General features: G+C 35.1%; 2 protein-coding genes across 2 annotated transcripts; both read right to left on the minus strand.

Annotated features, from left to right (window-relative positions):
* Window positions 1-658: 658 nt before the first annotated feature.
* LOC101619939 (olfactory receptor 4F3/4F16/4F29-like) lies at window positions 659-1,597 on the minus strand. Its single transcript, XM_004687594.1, has one exon. It carries the CDS (start codon window positions 1,595-1,597, stop codon window positions 659-661), a length of 939 nt encoding a protein of 312 aa, XP_004687651.1.
* A 12,738-nt stretch (window positions 1,598-14,335) lies between these two features.
* Window positions 14,336-15,304, minus strand: LOC101620170 (olfactory receptor 4F15). The gene has a single exon (XM_004687595.1). It carries the CDS (start codon window positions 15,296-15,298, stop codon window positions 14,348-14,350), a length of 951 nt encoding a protein of 316 aa, XP_004687652.1. The 5' UTR covers window positions 15,299-15,304; the 3' UTR covers window positions 14,336-14,347.

Genomic DNA, 15,304 nt, shown 5'->3' on the forward strand with positions numbered 1-15,304 from the left:
CACAAAGCAGTGCATGTGATCATAGTGATACAGGGTGTTTGCAAATGAAGACAAATTAATATAAATTCAAATTGTGGCCCTCCCTGGTGGCTACAGTGGGTTAAAGCACAGCACTGAGAAGCTAAAGCCACTTCAGCATGTGTTTGATTCCCCACCCTGGAGGTGACCCACATGGTGCAGCAGACCTCTCCTGACCAGCTGGCTTCTCCCCTCAGCAGTGTACTTTGTCAATCTGCCTATTCTGCTCCCCACTCTGCCTCTGGTGAATCGTCTCACTGCCCCTGCACCTCTGGCCTGTACCCCAGTTCTATATGCATAAATAAATAAATCTAAAAAAAAACAAATTGTATTTAAGATGGATTAGGAGATACTTATCCCAGGACTTTAGAAGTTTGTCCTATTACATATCTCTAAACCTTAAATAATAAAAATATTATTCCTTAGGAATTTAGGTTCAAGATTATTATAATCTTTGCTTTATAAATACTTTATATGTAAAATTCATTTCAAAAGTTAGCACCTCTCCCTCTGAAGTGAAAAAAAAAAATAGTACCAGTGTATATAACCAGGTCAAGGTATGACAAAGAAAAGTTTCTAGGTTTGAATATCTATAATAATGAACAGCAACAATTAACAAGGGCTCTTCACAATGTGTCACTTAAGAGATCTTCCTGAAATTCACTAACTGACTACATACTCTCTTCATTGCCACTTTCATTTCTTGATTCCTGAATGTGTAAATGATAGGATTGAGGAAAGGAGTGATAATTGCATCAAAGATGGCCAGAAATTTATCAAGGTATATAAAGGGAGATGGCCATGTATAGAAAAATATCAGTGGACCAAAGAACAAGACTACCACCGTGATGTGAGCTGAAAGTGTGGACAGAGCCTTGGAAGAACCACCTGAAGAGTGCTTCTGAACAGTGAGAATGATAACAACATAAGAAATAAGCAATACAATGAAGGAGCCAACTGAGATGAATCCACTGTTTGCTGTGACCATGAACTGTAGTCTGTAGGTGTCTGTGCAGGCAAGTTTGATGAACCGAGGAAGGTCACAGTAAAAGCTGTCCAGCACGTTGGGACCACAGAAGGGTAAGTCTATCACAAAAACCAATTGAACTATTGCATGGATAATGCCTATTATCCAGGCAGCCACAACAAAGAAGATGCACATCCGTGGACTCATGATGGTCAGGTAGTGGAGAGGCTTACATATGGCCACATACCTGTCAAAGGCCATGATGATGAGCAGCACCATCTCCATACTACCAATGAGGTGGATGAAGAAAATTTGAGTAACGCAGCTACCAAAGGAGATGACTTTATGTTTTCTGAACAGGTCATAAATCATCCTGGGACAGGTGACAGAAGAAACTCCAAGGTCAATGAAAGAGAGGTTGGCCAACAGAAAGTACATGGGGGAGTGTAAGTGGGGGTCATAAATTACAGTGAGCATAATGAGGCAGTTTCCCATTATGCAGGAGACATATAAGATTGAGGAGAACACAAAAAGGAAAACTTCAATTTTCCAGGAATTGGTGAGTCCCAGGAAAATAAATTCTGTCACCAAGGAGTAATTTGCCTTCTCCATTGACTTTGTTGGCAGTGATGACTGAGGAAGAAAAAGGTGAAAATATGAATTATGATGTGATGCCTACAAATGAATAGAAGTCTTATTTATGAATTTCTATTTCCACTTTAGCATTAGACTGGCCTAATATGCCTGTGATTTCTGAAATGATATCATACATATAAACTGGTAGCTTTCATGTGGAGCTCCTTCTCACCACCAATGTGTCTACATTTAATCCCCCTCTGCTTCTTCCTAGATGTGATGCCATGATATTACTTATGAGATTCTAGATTGTCAACATGAATGACAGGAATTCTAACCCAAATCTTTAGACATTTGTTCTAATATGAACTTGTTAAAATAACAGGCTTTGTCATTAATTATAAACCCCTCTAAGCCTAAACCTTCATCTGGCAAAGAGATCAACCCTATTTTCCTGTACAAAGCCCTAGCACTGGAAATATGTTCATCCTTGAACTTACTTAAATGTTTACCATTTTATAAAATCTTCCTTTATTTTGACTAGTATTTACTTTGTTTATTGTATTACAATTAACTGAGTACTGTTCTAACTCACCAAGTAAACTTCATAAAGGCAGCAATTTATAACTTATTCAAGTGTGGATTTTCTGAAGCAATGAAAAAATGATCCAAAGAAATGTCAGGTATATAGATTAGCTATTAACAGCATAATACTATACAAGTTGCATACAGAGATTAAATGTGAGTGTTAGCAAGTTCTCTAGCAATTTGACACCCAGGTTTTTTTTTTTTTTAAAGATTATTTATTTGTACATACAGAACTGGGGTACAGGCCAGAGGTGCAGGGGTGGCAAGAGGCTTCACCAGAGACAGAGTAGGGAGCAGAACAGGCAGATCGACGAAGTACACTGCTGAGGGGAGCAGCGGGTGGGTCAGGAGAGGTCTGCCACACCATGTGGTCACCTCCGGGGCAGGTGGGAGTCGAACTCATGCGGAAGTGGCTTTAGCTTCTCAGTGCAGTGCTTTAACCCACTACGCCACCAGGGAGGGCCCAGACACCCAGGTTTTTTTATTTTGCCTTGTACTAAAGTAATCTATGAAAATCAGGAAATTAAAGAAAAAGGCTTATCTTTCAACATGGATAATTTCAGTAACACTGTCTTAGGACACTTAACATATGATCTAGAATGTTTAAAACTATGGCATGCGTCATAATCTAGTGGAAACGACTTTGTACAAAACTCTACAATGGGTTTATCTTACTCTCTTGTAATCTTTTACTCTTAGAGAAACAACACAATTTAGTAGAAAAAGTATGGGCTTGGGATTTAGATTATCAAGCTTTATACTATTGGTCTGCAATGACAGATTGATCTTAAGCAAGTGACTTAAACACTTAGAACCTCAGATGATTCATCTATGAAAAGTTTTAGTAAAATAAAGTATTACTACTTTAATTATTAATAAATGAATAATTATATGGCTACATTAGGCATTCATTAGATTTTGTTTATTTTTTTTTTGTAATATGTTTGCCCAACAAAACACTCAACACAAAACATAATGAATAATGAACAAGAAAATAAAATACTATTGATTGCAAACATCAAACTTCCACATCAGAAAAATGTCTCAATAACTATTTAGGATTAATACAGTATTCATGTTTTGTTAGTGATAGAACTTAAACTATCCTGATAATTTCAGTTGATTTGCTCTCAATGAACACTTTCTTAGTAGTACTTACCACAACTGTTATGTTTTACTATTTGTTTAATTTCTTCTTCCCAACTACGTTTCAAGCCCCATAGAGTGACAGACCACATAGGTCTTCTTCAATCCAGTGTATTGAAAACTTAGACTCACTTCAGATACAAAACCAGGACCAAAAAAATGCTGAAAAAACAGTGAATAAAATGTATTTGTTTTAATTTAGAGACGATCAGGTCATGAAAGAAAAAGGGTTTGAGAGAGGGGAATTCAGGAAAATGATGCAATATTTGTCTGAAAACAACCAGAAATAAAAAAGAATTACAGTAGTAATATTGTCTAAAATTAATGAGGTCAATTTTGGAACCTATTGATGAACACAGTTTCCCTAATTGTAATTTCTAGGAAACAAATATCAACCCCTTTTAAGTAACTTGACCCAAACCATAAATTTTCTTGGTGCTAAAACTGATGCCAGAATCTAAGTCCATTGAATTCATGCTAAGTCCTCTTCCAATTCACTGTTTTCTTTCCTTTATGTGTGACTTTCTACAATCTGCTACATGGCAGGATGATAGATGATGTTGGAGGCAAAATAAGCCCCTTGTTTAGCTGATGAGTGCCATTTTTTGACATACTGGTAACTGATACAGTGTCTCTATGATTAATCATTCCTGACAACTGATTATTCAACTAATTAAGGTACATCAGTGTTCTTAAAAACCAGATATTTTTGTGAAACTGTCATTCCTTTTGCACTAGCAGTAAGCGGTTGTAGTATGGGTAGTTTTACTAGGGACTCATGTTACAAAATGTCAGTGTGATCTGTTCCATTTATTCTCTTCCAGAGGGAACTGATAGCCTGAAGAGAGTCTAGCATAGGCTTATCACCTGAAACTTCTGTAATATAAAATTCAGGTTTTACTTTCTTCATAAACTCACTCTTCATTCCTCCAACCTGAGCAGTTTTCTATCTAGTATTTCATTTTAATACCTCATACTCTCGTTTCACCTTCTCCACTCTCTGCTCTTCTATCTGGAAAAGTTTAATACATATCTCACAGTAAACATTAGGCAATAATGTTTAAACTTCCTATCCTACCACTTCTTCATACCCTAAGCAGATCCAAAATTTCTCCTCTACATTCATATTCCTAGTTCTTTACTCATGCTCTGAAACCATAACTTTATGCATCACATTATGGGTAGTTTCATATGTAAGATAGTTTTTCCTTAATAAACTCAGTATAGCCATTCATTTTAATTTATTAGCACTTTGTCTTTTATTATTACTTAATCCTTTCTCTTGACCCATATAGAATTAATCTATCCTCCAGAAATACATTCCTAGATATTTAAATTGTGTAGATAAATAAATTATTGATGTCCAGTTTCCAGATAATAGCAAAATCAAGCTGAGAGAGAGCTAAAGATAGCTCCTGTATTTGAAAATCTAAACCATCATTCATATAAATTTCCTTCTCAATCAAAGATATTGAAAGGCTAGAATCCCCTCCCTAAACTAAATTTCCTGCTTCTTATATTTCAGATGTTCACAAAATCTCTCTTAATACTTAGGTAAAAGCCAGCCTCCCATTACTTAAAGCCATTAAAACCATTCACTTCACTTTTTATAACTGTATACAATAAAATAGTGGTTAGTGTACCTTCTGATTAAATGTTCACATATATAATCACAACAAATAATGCCCTCTTCACTTTTTGTTTCCAAGATGCAAAAAGTAGTTTTGGGGGTACATTTCCCCTTACGATCTCTTTCATATATACCTCCCCCTCTAGAAAAAAATTCACGTTTATCATCTTTTCTCTCAACCTCTTTGCCTTCCACTTACGGTTCAAAGACAAAATCGACACATAAGGTTCTAAGGTTGTAAAGCACTTAAGAGAGCAGAAAAACTAATTTTACAGCTCAGCAGTTTTCATTCTGTTTGTAAATTTCCACATATTTTAATATAACACATTGGAAATGATTTTGTCAGCTTTGGGACTTTGTTTCCCACTTCTATTCAGATACCTATAAGACTTTCCTATCTGGCAAATGTTACCATTACTTAATAAATTTCCTTTCCTTTTCACCTAAGATCATATTTTATACTTCATTTCATTTGAAAAAAAATCAGTACAACCCTGTCTTATTGATGTCTTCAATCGCCAGTTTTTTAACCTGTTTAATAAATTGCAGAGAGTGAGAATCTTTCATATATCATTATTGGCAACAGAGTTCTGACTCCAAAACATTATAAGCCATTTGACTGTCTAATCACCCTACTGCTATGTAACTATAGATAAAAGTCAACATCAGTTAAACCTTTCCAGCATGTCAATACTCTTTTCATAGTTACTCTCCACTACTAGTCAGTTGGTTACTCTGGACACTATACTCGCACAAGAAATCATTCATGCACTTGACAATATGACTCTCATCCATAGCAATTCCAATAATGGATTCACCTCAAACACTAGAGCTACTTTTGTTATTGTTAAAAATTCCTGTTCTTCCAATTTACCTGTGTAAGAAAAGAACATCTTCATGGAGTCTTAGATTTTTCTGTAACTTCTAATGCAGAGTGCCATTAAATCTTGCCATATATGGAAATGAAGTTCTTTAGGAGCTCTTTAAGAGAGAAATCAAGTGATACTATAAAGACTTGAGTTTAAAAGGAACTCATGGATCAAGGGACTTGGTCCCTAATGGACCTATTTGGTTTGACCAGAGCATCCAAATGTCCAAAGAGCTCCTAATAAAACCCTAGAGAAAATAAAAGAGTAGACTCTGCTTTGTGCTTAATATTTTTGTGCCAATTTGCCTTACATTTTATAAATACTGGTAGATGCCAATTACAAATGACAATTACCTGAAAATAGGTAAATATTAACTAAAAAATTTAACCACAACCATCTTGATCATTCCCAAAATAGCTTAGATACTTTTATTAAATTGTAGTAGTGTACATTATAACTGCATTTGTTAAGGAACATGTATTGAGTAATTATGAAGTGCACAGATATTTAGTTCACAGAAGTATATACTTCCATTACTTAACTTTTAAACTCTATTCATTGGCATTCCAGTTAAAGTAAAATTATCAGTTAAAGTAGAATTAAGGAAATTAAGTTATAGCCATACAGAGCCATAGTCTCAGATGTCACTAAAAGGCAAGTACAAACTAAATAATTAAAGAACAAACACTACACACTGCTGATTGAAACTGAATATTAAAACAGTATATCATATGCTGTTATACATTAAATTTATTTGTATCTCAATATATCCATAGTAAAACATTTTCAGTAACTACTTAGTATTGTAAGGTAAAACACAAGATTGTTAGACAAGGGGACAATTTTCTGACTTTCAGTTTTGTACATTTGTGTGAATCACAATCTAGCCAGGACAAAAGTTAGTAGAGTGAAGTTAGGTACTTGGGGAAGAATTTTAAAAGGTGAATTTTACAAAGCTGTAGATAGCATGAAAGGAAACATGGAAGAGGGGAGTATCTCAGGCTAATAATGACAGGGCTGGCAATACAACTCTTAAGCTAAAGGGACATAGATAGAAACCATATGGAAAAGCCTAGAAATAAAGAGCTGTGCCAAGAGAATCACAGTAGAAAAAATATGGATAGTTTACTTGATCTTAAGAAGAAAGAATAAATTCCAGTGACCTGATCTTACCATCATCCTTCCTAATCTGTTCACTTACTAAATTTCCATATTGGCTAAACAAAGCAGAAAGGAGTATAGTGTTTGCCAGTACTTCATCTTCTCCAATAAAGCCTTTGTAACACTTTATATCTTAAAAAGAACCTTTCAGGATAGATTACTTAATCTCTAGCAGACAGATTTTAATCTGAGTATTATTTTTTAAGGTTTATTTATTTATTTGTACATACAGAACTGGGGTACAGGCCAGAGGCTCAGGGGTGGCGAGAGGCTTCACCAGAGACAGAGTGGGGAGCAGAACAGGCAGATCGATGAAGTACACTGCTGAGGGGAGCAGCGGGTGGGTCAGGAGAGGTCTGCCAGCCGTGTGATCACCTCCAGGACAGGCGGGAATCAAACTCATGTGGAAGTGGCTTTAGCTTCTCAGTGCTGTGCTTTAACCCGCTGCACCACCAGGGAGGGCCTAATCTGAGTATTTTGATCATTCTCTTCTTGGCTATTATGTTTCAGTAGAAAAGTCAGATGTTAGCCTCACTGGTGCTCCTTTATATAGATTGTCTACTTCTACTACCTAAAAAGCCTCAAAATTCTTGCTTTATTTTGAAGTCTTGAAAGTTTCACTACTACATCTTACTGTAGGACTCTTTCCATTTATGTAACTTTGTTTTATGTAACTATGATGTACTTATGCGTTCTTTTAGCTTCATGGAAGCTTTTAATTTTAATTCCTTCTCCTAGGAATGTTTTTCTGTTACTGCTCTTAAAAAGTTCTTTGTGCCTTCTACCTCACACCTACAGGTATAACCATTATTTTTTTTATTGCCTTCTTTATAGAATCATATATATGTATGTGTGTGTGTGTGTGTGTGTGTGTGTGTGTGTGTATTCTTATACAGGAATTCTTTGTGCGTTATCATCTTCAAGGTCCTTGACTCAATCTTCCTTTTTTTAAAGATTTATTTATTTATACATACAGAACTGAGGTACAGACCAGATGTGTGGTGGGTGAGAAGATTCCCCAGAGACAGAGTGGGGAACAAAGCAGGCAGATTGTAAAAGCACACTGCTGAGGGGAGCAGCAGGCGGGTCAGGGGAGGTCTGCCACACCATGTGGGTCAGCTCCCTGGCTGGGAATTGAATTCATGTTGCAGTGGCTTTTGAGAGCTTCATAGTGCAATGCTTTACCCATTGCACCACCAAGGAGAGCCCTCAGTCTTCCATTTTATCTATTTTAACTTCCCATAGCTTTGTCTGGAATTTTCTTTATCTCCTCTATTAATATTTTTTAGCCTGAATCACCATTATTTTCTTATTTAATCTTTAACTTCTATCGTCTGTTTCTTATTTTATTACTCAGACATTTATTTGCTGTTCTGAGTTTTCTTGTACATTTTTTATCAAATTTTCTTTGTTTTCTTCCTTTTCTTGGAATTTGTCATTACAATTTTGAAATATGTATCTACTAAGAATAAAAGCTCTTGCATGTCTTTGTGATTGGATTCTGGATATTTGTTCTCTCTCTGGTGTGGTAGTCCCCTGAGAATTCAGGATGTTGTTTGTTTCCCCATTTTCCTACTTTCTGGATGTTAAGGTGTGGAGTTTTTATTTTTAAGCAGATGGCAGTCTATGTGGATGAGAACTAATCAGGAGGTAGTTGTTGAGTGAGTCTGGGAATGTCATGGAGGGGCCATCACTCCTGAGAGTGCTGTGCATGGGCTTTCCTAGTGCCTGTATCAGCATTCTAAGTCCTTCTCTCTGGGTCTCAGATCTGCATCTCTGCCATTTGCAAGCTGGACCTTTGGCACAGCCCCAAAGGTGCCAGAAGAAACAAGAATAAAAATCATCTCTGGGTAATACAAGAGTCCGTAGAGGAAGAGGTAACCATGGCAACCATGGTTCAAAACTGGAAGGAAGGAAGGGCAAAGATGACTGCAGCACATCTAGCTATGGGAGATACGGGCAGGAGTACTGTGATGATCAAGCCCTTTGGAGTGAAAAATTCAAAACCTATTTACCTATAAGAGCAGATGAACATAAGAACAGAGAGAAGTCATATGGACTGTGCAAACAGTATATAACCCATTCCCAAATAAGAAATATAGGATGTGCTTTGTTAGATTGTTTCTTTATCTAAGCATATCATTTTCATTGGAAGAATTTTCTTTTTTCTTTTGATATCTGATATCTATATGCCTCTCTGACATTGTTAGCAACAAAATAATCACTGGAAACTTAAATCCCCCACTTTCACAAATGGGTAGATCACCCAGAAAGAAAGTAAATAAGAAGATAATAGCCTTACATGAGAAATTAGAAAACATGGTCTTAGTAAACATTTATAGCATACCACACTCCAAAAAATCTGAGCATACATTCTTCACAAGTGCACATGGAACATTATTCAGTATAGACAAAATGAATAACAATAAATTCATAAAAGCTTAGATGGTTTTATTTTCAAGTTCTACCAAACCTTCAAAGACAAAGTAATAACTGTTCTACTCGAGCTTTTACTAAAAATAGAGAAAGCAGTAAAGCTTACATTCTCATTTTATAAAGCCAACATAACTCTGATACCAAACCTTGAGAAATACATCACAGAGGAAGAATTACAGACCAGTTTCTCTGGTGAACAGATACACAAATCTTCACCAAAATCTTAACAAGCCTAAGTCAGTGATATATCAAAAGGATTATCTATCATGACCAGCTGACATTTATTCCAGAGATGCAGGGGTGGTTCAACATCTGAAAATCAACCAATGTAACTATCACAAAACTAAAGAAAAGATGAAAATCATCTTATAATATCAATAGGAGCAGAGAAAGCATTTGATAAGATTCAACATCCATTTATGAGAAGAACCTTCAAAAAAACTGGGAATAGAGGAAACACTTCACAGCATAACAAAGGCCATATATGACAAATCCACAGCCAGCATCATACTCAATGGTGAGAAACTGAAAGCTTCTCATCTAAGATCTGGGACAAGACAAGGATGTCCACTTTCACCACCACTATTCAGCTTAATATTGGAAGTCCTAAATAAAACAATTAAGCAAGAGAATATAAGAAGAATAAAAATGGGGAAGAAGATAACTTTCACTATTTGGGGATGACATAATAATAGACACGGAAATCCCTAACAACTCCACTTTAAAAGTTCAATTTAGTAATGGGGCAGCTTACAAAAATCAATCTGTAAATACTAATTGCACTTAGGGCATAAGATCTAAAAAACAATATCATTAACCAGTGCAACATAAAGAAATAAGTTGAATTGAACTTAACAGAGGAAAGGACCTATACAATTGAAACTAAGAATATGGTTAAAGGAAATAGAAAAAGATACAAATTTACAATATGTAAATATATTCCCTACTAATTCTACACAAAGCAATATATAAATTCAATACAGCCTTTATTGAGGTACCAATGACATTCTCAAAGAAATAGGACAAAAAAAATTAATATGGAAGCACAAAAGGCGTCAAATAACCAAATAAATCCTGAGCGTAAAAGAAGAGCAGTGGCATTGCACATCCAGAATTCAAACTATACTAAGCTATAATAACTAAAGAAATATTATATTGGAACAAAAGTATACATACAATCAATATAATAGCATTGAGAGCCCAGAAATAAACCTACAAAGCTGTGAATATTTAATCTATTACAAAGGAGCCTTGGAAAGGAAGTGTCTTCACCAATTGGTGTTGGACAAGTGGACAGCCACAGACAAAAGACTGAAATTAGATCACTATCTCACATATTGCACAAAAATGAACTCAAATGGATTTAAGACAAGGATATAAGACCTCAATGTATAAAATACAGTAAACAGAAAGTCACTACTCTGCACTATATTGTCTTCAGAAATGTCTTTGGTGAAGCAAAAGCAAATATAAATGAATGGCATTATGTCAAAGTAAAAAGTGTCTGCACAGCAAAAATAAAAGTAAAACAAAGGGAAGGAAGGAAGATGGGAAGGACAGAGGGAGGAAGGGACGGAAGGAAGGAGGTATCATTTCCTTTGGTTCTATACCAAGAAGTGGAAATGTTCAGTCACATGGTAGTTCTGTTTTTAATTTTTTGAGGAATCCCAGTACTGCTTCCCATAGTGGCTCTACCAATTGGCATTTTCACCAAAAGTGCACAAGACTTCCCTTTTCTTCACATTCTAACCAGCATTTGTTATGTCATCGCTTTGATAATAACCACCCTAACAGTTATTAGGCAGTAAATCATTGTAGTTTTCACTTATACTTCTCTAGTTGTTAGTGATATTTATTACCTTTTATATACCTATTGGTCATTTATAGGTCTTTGGAAAAAATGTCTACTAAGATCCTAGGCACACTTTAAAAATTAGATTGCTGTTTTGCTATCAAATTGTTTGAGTTCCTTATACATCCTGACTCTTATCTTATGCCTTATCATAAATATGCAAATATCCCCCCATTGTGTAGGTTCCCATTTGTTTTAATTATTGCTTTCTTTTCAATATGAAAGCTCTTTACTTTTTTGTAGTACAATTTAGCTTTTATTATCTGTGATTTTAGTGTCTTATCAAAGAAGTGATTGTCAACATCAAAGTAAAGGAGTTTTTTTTTTTTTTTTACATTTTCTTCTAGGAGCTTTATGGTTTATTTGTCTTACATTTAAGAATCTGATCCATTTTGAAATCCTAAAATTGTAATGATATGAAAATTTTCTGATCCTTCATAGAAACTTCCTCTACCTTGAGGACATATGTGTATTACCAAAGCATCCACTGTTCTTGCAATTTATGGATCATCTGGTTTGATAACCTTAACGTTTCTAATATATTGCATAATTATGAAGCTATATCCAGATGGCCCAAGTCTCTTCAGTCTACATTATAACAGAGGCTAAAACTATAAACACATATTTTTGTTCATTTCATATGAATATTTCTAATATTCCTTTCTGAAAGTGATAGAAAATTCAGTAAGTTAATAATCACATATCATATACCCAAAACAGTGATAATCTGCTCTATCAAAATTACCACTTTTGGTACAACATTTACAATTAATAATGCTAGTGGATTTGTTTACAGTAGTACATTATAATTCTTCATGATGGATCCTGTTTTTCAGAGGCCACAGTGGTTAATTGAATGCAGATAGGATGAGAGCATCATTTCTGCATCTTTTGAGTATCTTTGTGCCACAACTATCCCCACAGAATATACTGTATCTTTAGAAATATCATTTTAGTTTATGAATGATAGTCATTCTCTTCCCTCTATGATACCTGTAATGAAAGAGTGTGGGTATTAAGTCAACTACCAAGCATGTTAACTAAAATATAAATTCAGAAAATTTAATGATAACTGGGAATTATCATTTAGTATACCCATTATATGACTGATCTATATTAGGACTGAACTAACACCTTAATTCCATGTACTTCTGTTCAAACAAAAGGGCCATTGATCCTTCAGGTATCTGGGGTAAATAGCAACTCAGACTATGTCCAATAGTCCTCAAAATGTTGTAATATTCCTTTTTAACTGGTTTATAATGATGCAGGAAAGTGGTTACCAGTAATGTTGGGGGAAATACTGGGAGAAGCATTTCCATATGTACTTACTGAGTATGAGTATATCCAATCATTAGTCATGACATTTTTATTTCATGACCAAGTGGAGGACGCTTGGTGATGCCCCATAGATGGACAAATTGGATGTTATCTACGTCAGTTATACATAGTAGAGCCATTCAAATATATACTTGGAACTTTTAGATTCCTCCTTAAGGACTATGTCAGGGATTTCAAATTCCTTCATAGTAGTGAGTGTCTAGAACAAAATACCTGGTTGGCTCTGTATGCACAATAATTGATTTTATTCATTTCATCCCAAAAATACTGGGTTTGAGATGACTGGACCAGCCAGAGGATGGCCCACAAGTAGACCATTTTCAAGTAAAGGTTTTATTCTGACATCTTATGTTACAAGAGATAACAAGGAAGGAGATCCTACACAAGATATTCTCGATTCACTGTACAAGTTTTTGATTCCAGGATTATTACTTAATGGACCCTGAGAATATTTAGAGAATATTTAAACATCTTTGTACCTCAGACTTCTCTGTAAATGGGAACGAGAGTGTCTCCTTCAAAAGGTTCAAGGTAAAACAATTAGAACAACACTGTCATAAACATAAACCTTCAAAAGCACTGTGTGAGTCAAGTCAAGTATCAACTAGTAAGGAAACTGCAGGAGAACAGGCTGCTTTCTGTTTTTCAAAAACATGTGAAATAAAACCTGCACAATTTGTAGAAAAAGAAAGCCTACACATATTTTTTAATATTTTGTTTTCTGTTTACTACTTTTTAAAATTTCTCTTTCTGGGAAAGACACAATGATTTCAGTGTTACTTAATTAACCTGACTACACAATTCACTAATCACATTTATTTGCCACAGAAAAGAAAACATCATTAATTATAAGCATGAAGGGAAAATTCATCCTAAAATACAATTTAACTAGAGATTTTCCTGAACACAACTGTAGACAAAGAATACTGTTTAATACTGAATAGTTAACATTATTCTTAATAATTAAACAATAGTTAAAAATTCAGCATTGGTTAGTACCTGAACAAGGAAATGTATGGTAATGATAGAAAAAAAGAAATAATTAAGAAAAGATAAAGTACAAAATGGTAATGATAAATTGCTCTGTAGAAAGAGTACTAAGAACAGTTGTAAACATCTACAAGAGCAGAAATTAAATACAAAATTAATTTTAAATATAAGTACACTAAGCTGAGAACTAGAAACATGGTTTCTGGTCCCTTGCTCTCTATGGTAACTTTTAGCTGTGTGCCCTTATGCAAATGGTTCATTTGAGGAGATTAGAACAAATGGAGGTAAATTCCATTTGAAAACACTGAATTATGATAAACTATTTATTTCCTAACTCCCTGATAGAAAAGACTTATGGGGAGACAAAATATGTAGAAACGGGAAAAATAAGAAGAAAACAGAGCAGGAACAAAGAATTAAAACCAAAATAGGAAGTAATTAGATGACAGATACTACAAATACATAGCTTGTCTACCAAAAAATAATCTTTCCAATATAGAAAAATGATAAAATGTTCTAATTTACTCAATTACATTATACTTTCTTCACTCTGTAAATTACAGGGGATATGTGATTTGGTATTTAACATTTTGATGGATAGATTGTCAAAATAACTTTACTTGTAATTCAGTAGTGACATATATAATACATTAATGAATTTCTAGGCATATAACAAGGCCGAAGTTTTTTATTATTTCTCTAAAACTGAAAAATATCTTCTGCAACCAGCATGAAAGAGAATCTGTAGTTCCATTTCTTCATGGCCAATTCATTTAAGACATCTTCCTATAATGCATAAGACGACTGTATAATCTCCTCATTGCCACTTTCATCTCTTTGTTCCTGAACGTATAGATAACTGGATTCAGAAAAGGTGTGATGAATGCATCAAAAATGGCAAGATATTTATCCAGGTGTGATGTAGGATAAGGCCATGTATAGAAAAACATCAGTGGTCCAAAGAACAAAATTACTACAGTAATATGAGCTGACAAAGTGGAAAGAGCCTTAAATAACCCACCCGAAGAATGTTTCCTAACTGTGAACAGAATGAAGATGTAGGAAATGACCAGTAAGACAAAGGAGCCCACAGAAATGAACCCACTATTAACAGTGACCATGAACTGCAGTTCTTCAGTGTTTGTGCAGGCCAGTCTGAGGAGCCGGGGCAGGTCACAATAAAAAGTGTCCAAAATATTTGGGCCGCAGAAAGGCAAATCTGCCACAAAAACTATTTGAATCAATGAGTGGCTAAACCCAATGATCCAGGAAGTGACTAAAAAAGATAGACACATCTTTGGGCTCATGATGGTCAGGTAGTGGAGGGGCTTACATATGGCCACATATCTGTCAAAGGCCATGGCGATGAGCAGCACCATCTCAGTGCCCCCAACAGCATGACTAATGAAGATCTGAGTAAGACACCCCCAAAAGGAGATGGCTTTGTGCCTCTTAAAAATATCACAGATCATTTTAGGTGCTACAATGGAACAAAATAACATATCAATGATTGAGAGGTTAGCAAGGAGGAAATACATGGGGGAGTGCAGATGAGCATCCAAGGTTACTGTGAATACAATGACAAGGTTTCCCATCATACTTGCTAAGTAGCACAAAATGGTGAAGAAAAAAAGGGGAAATTGGAGTTCCCAACTATTGGTGAGTCCCAGAAACACAAACTCTGATACCATGGAGTGATTCATTCCATCCATTCCCTCAGACATCAGGAT

This window comes from Condylura cristata, unplaced genomic scaffold (genome assembly GCF_000260355.1).
Source record: "Condylura cristata isolate star-nosed mole 26May11 unplaced genomic scaffold, ConCri1.0 scaffold00023, whole genome shotgun sequence".
NCBI classification, from domain to species: domain Eukaryota; kingdom Metazoa; phylum Chordata; class Mammalia; order Eulipotyphla; family Talpidae; genus Condylura; species Condylura cristata.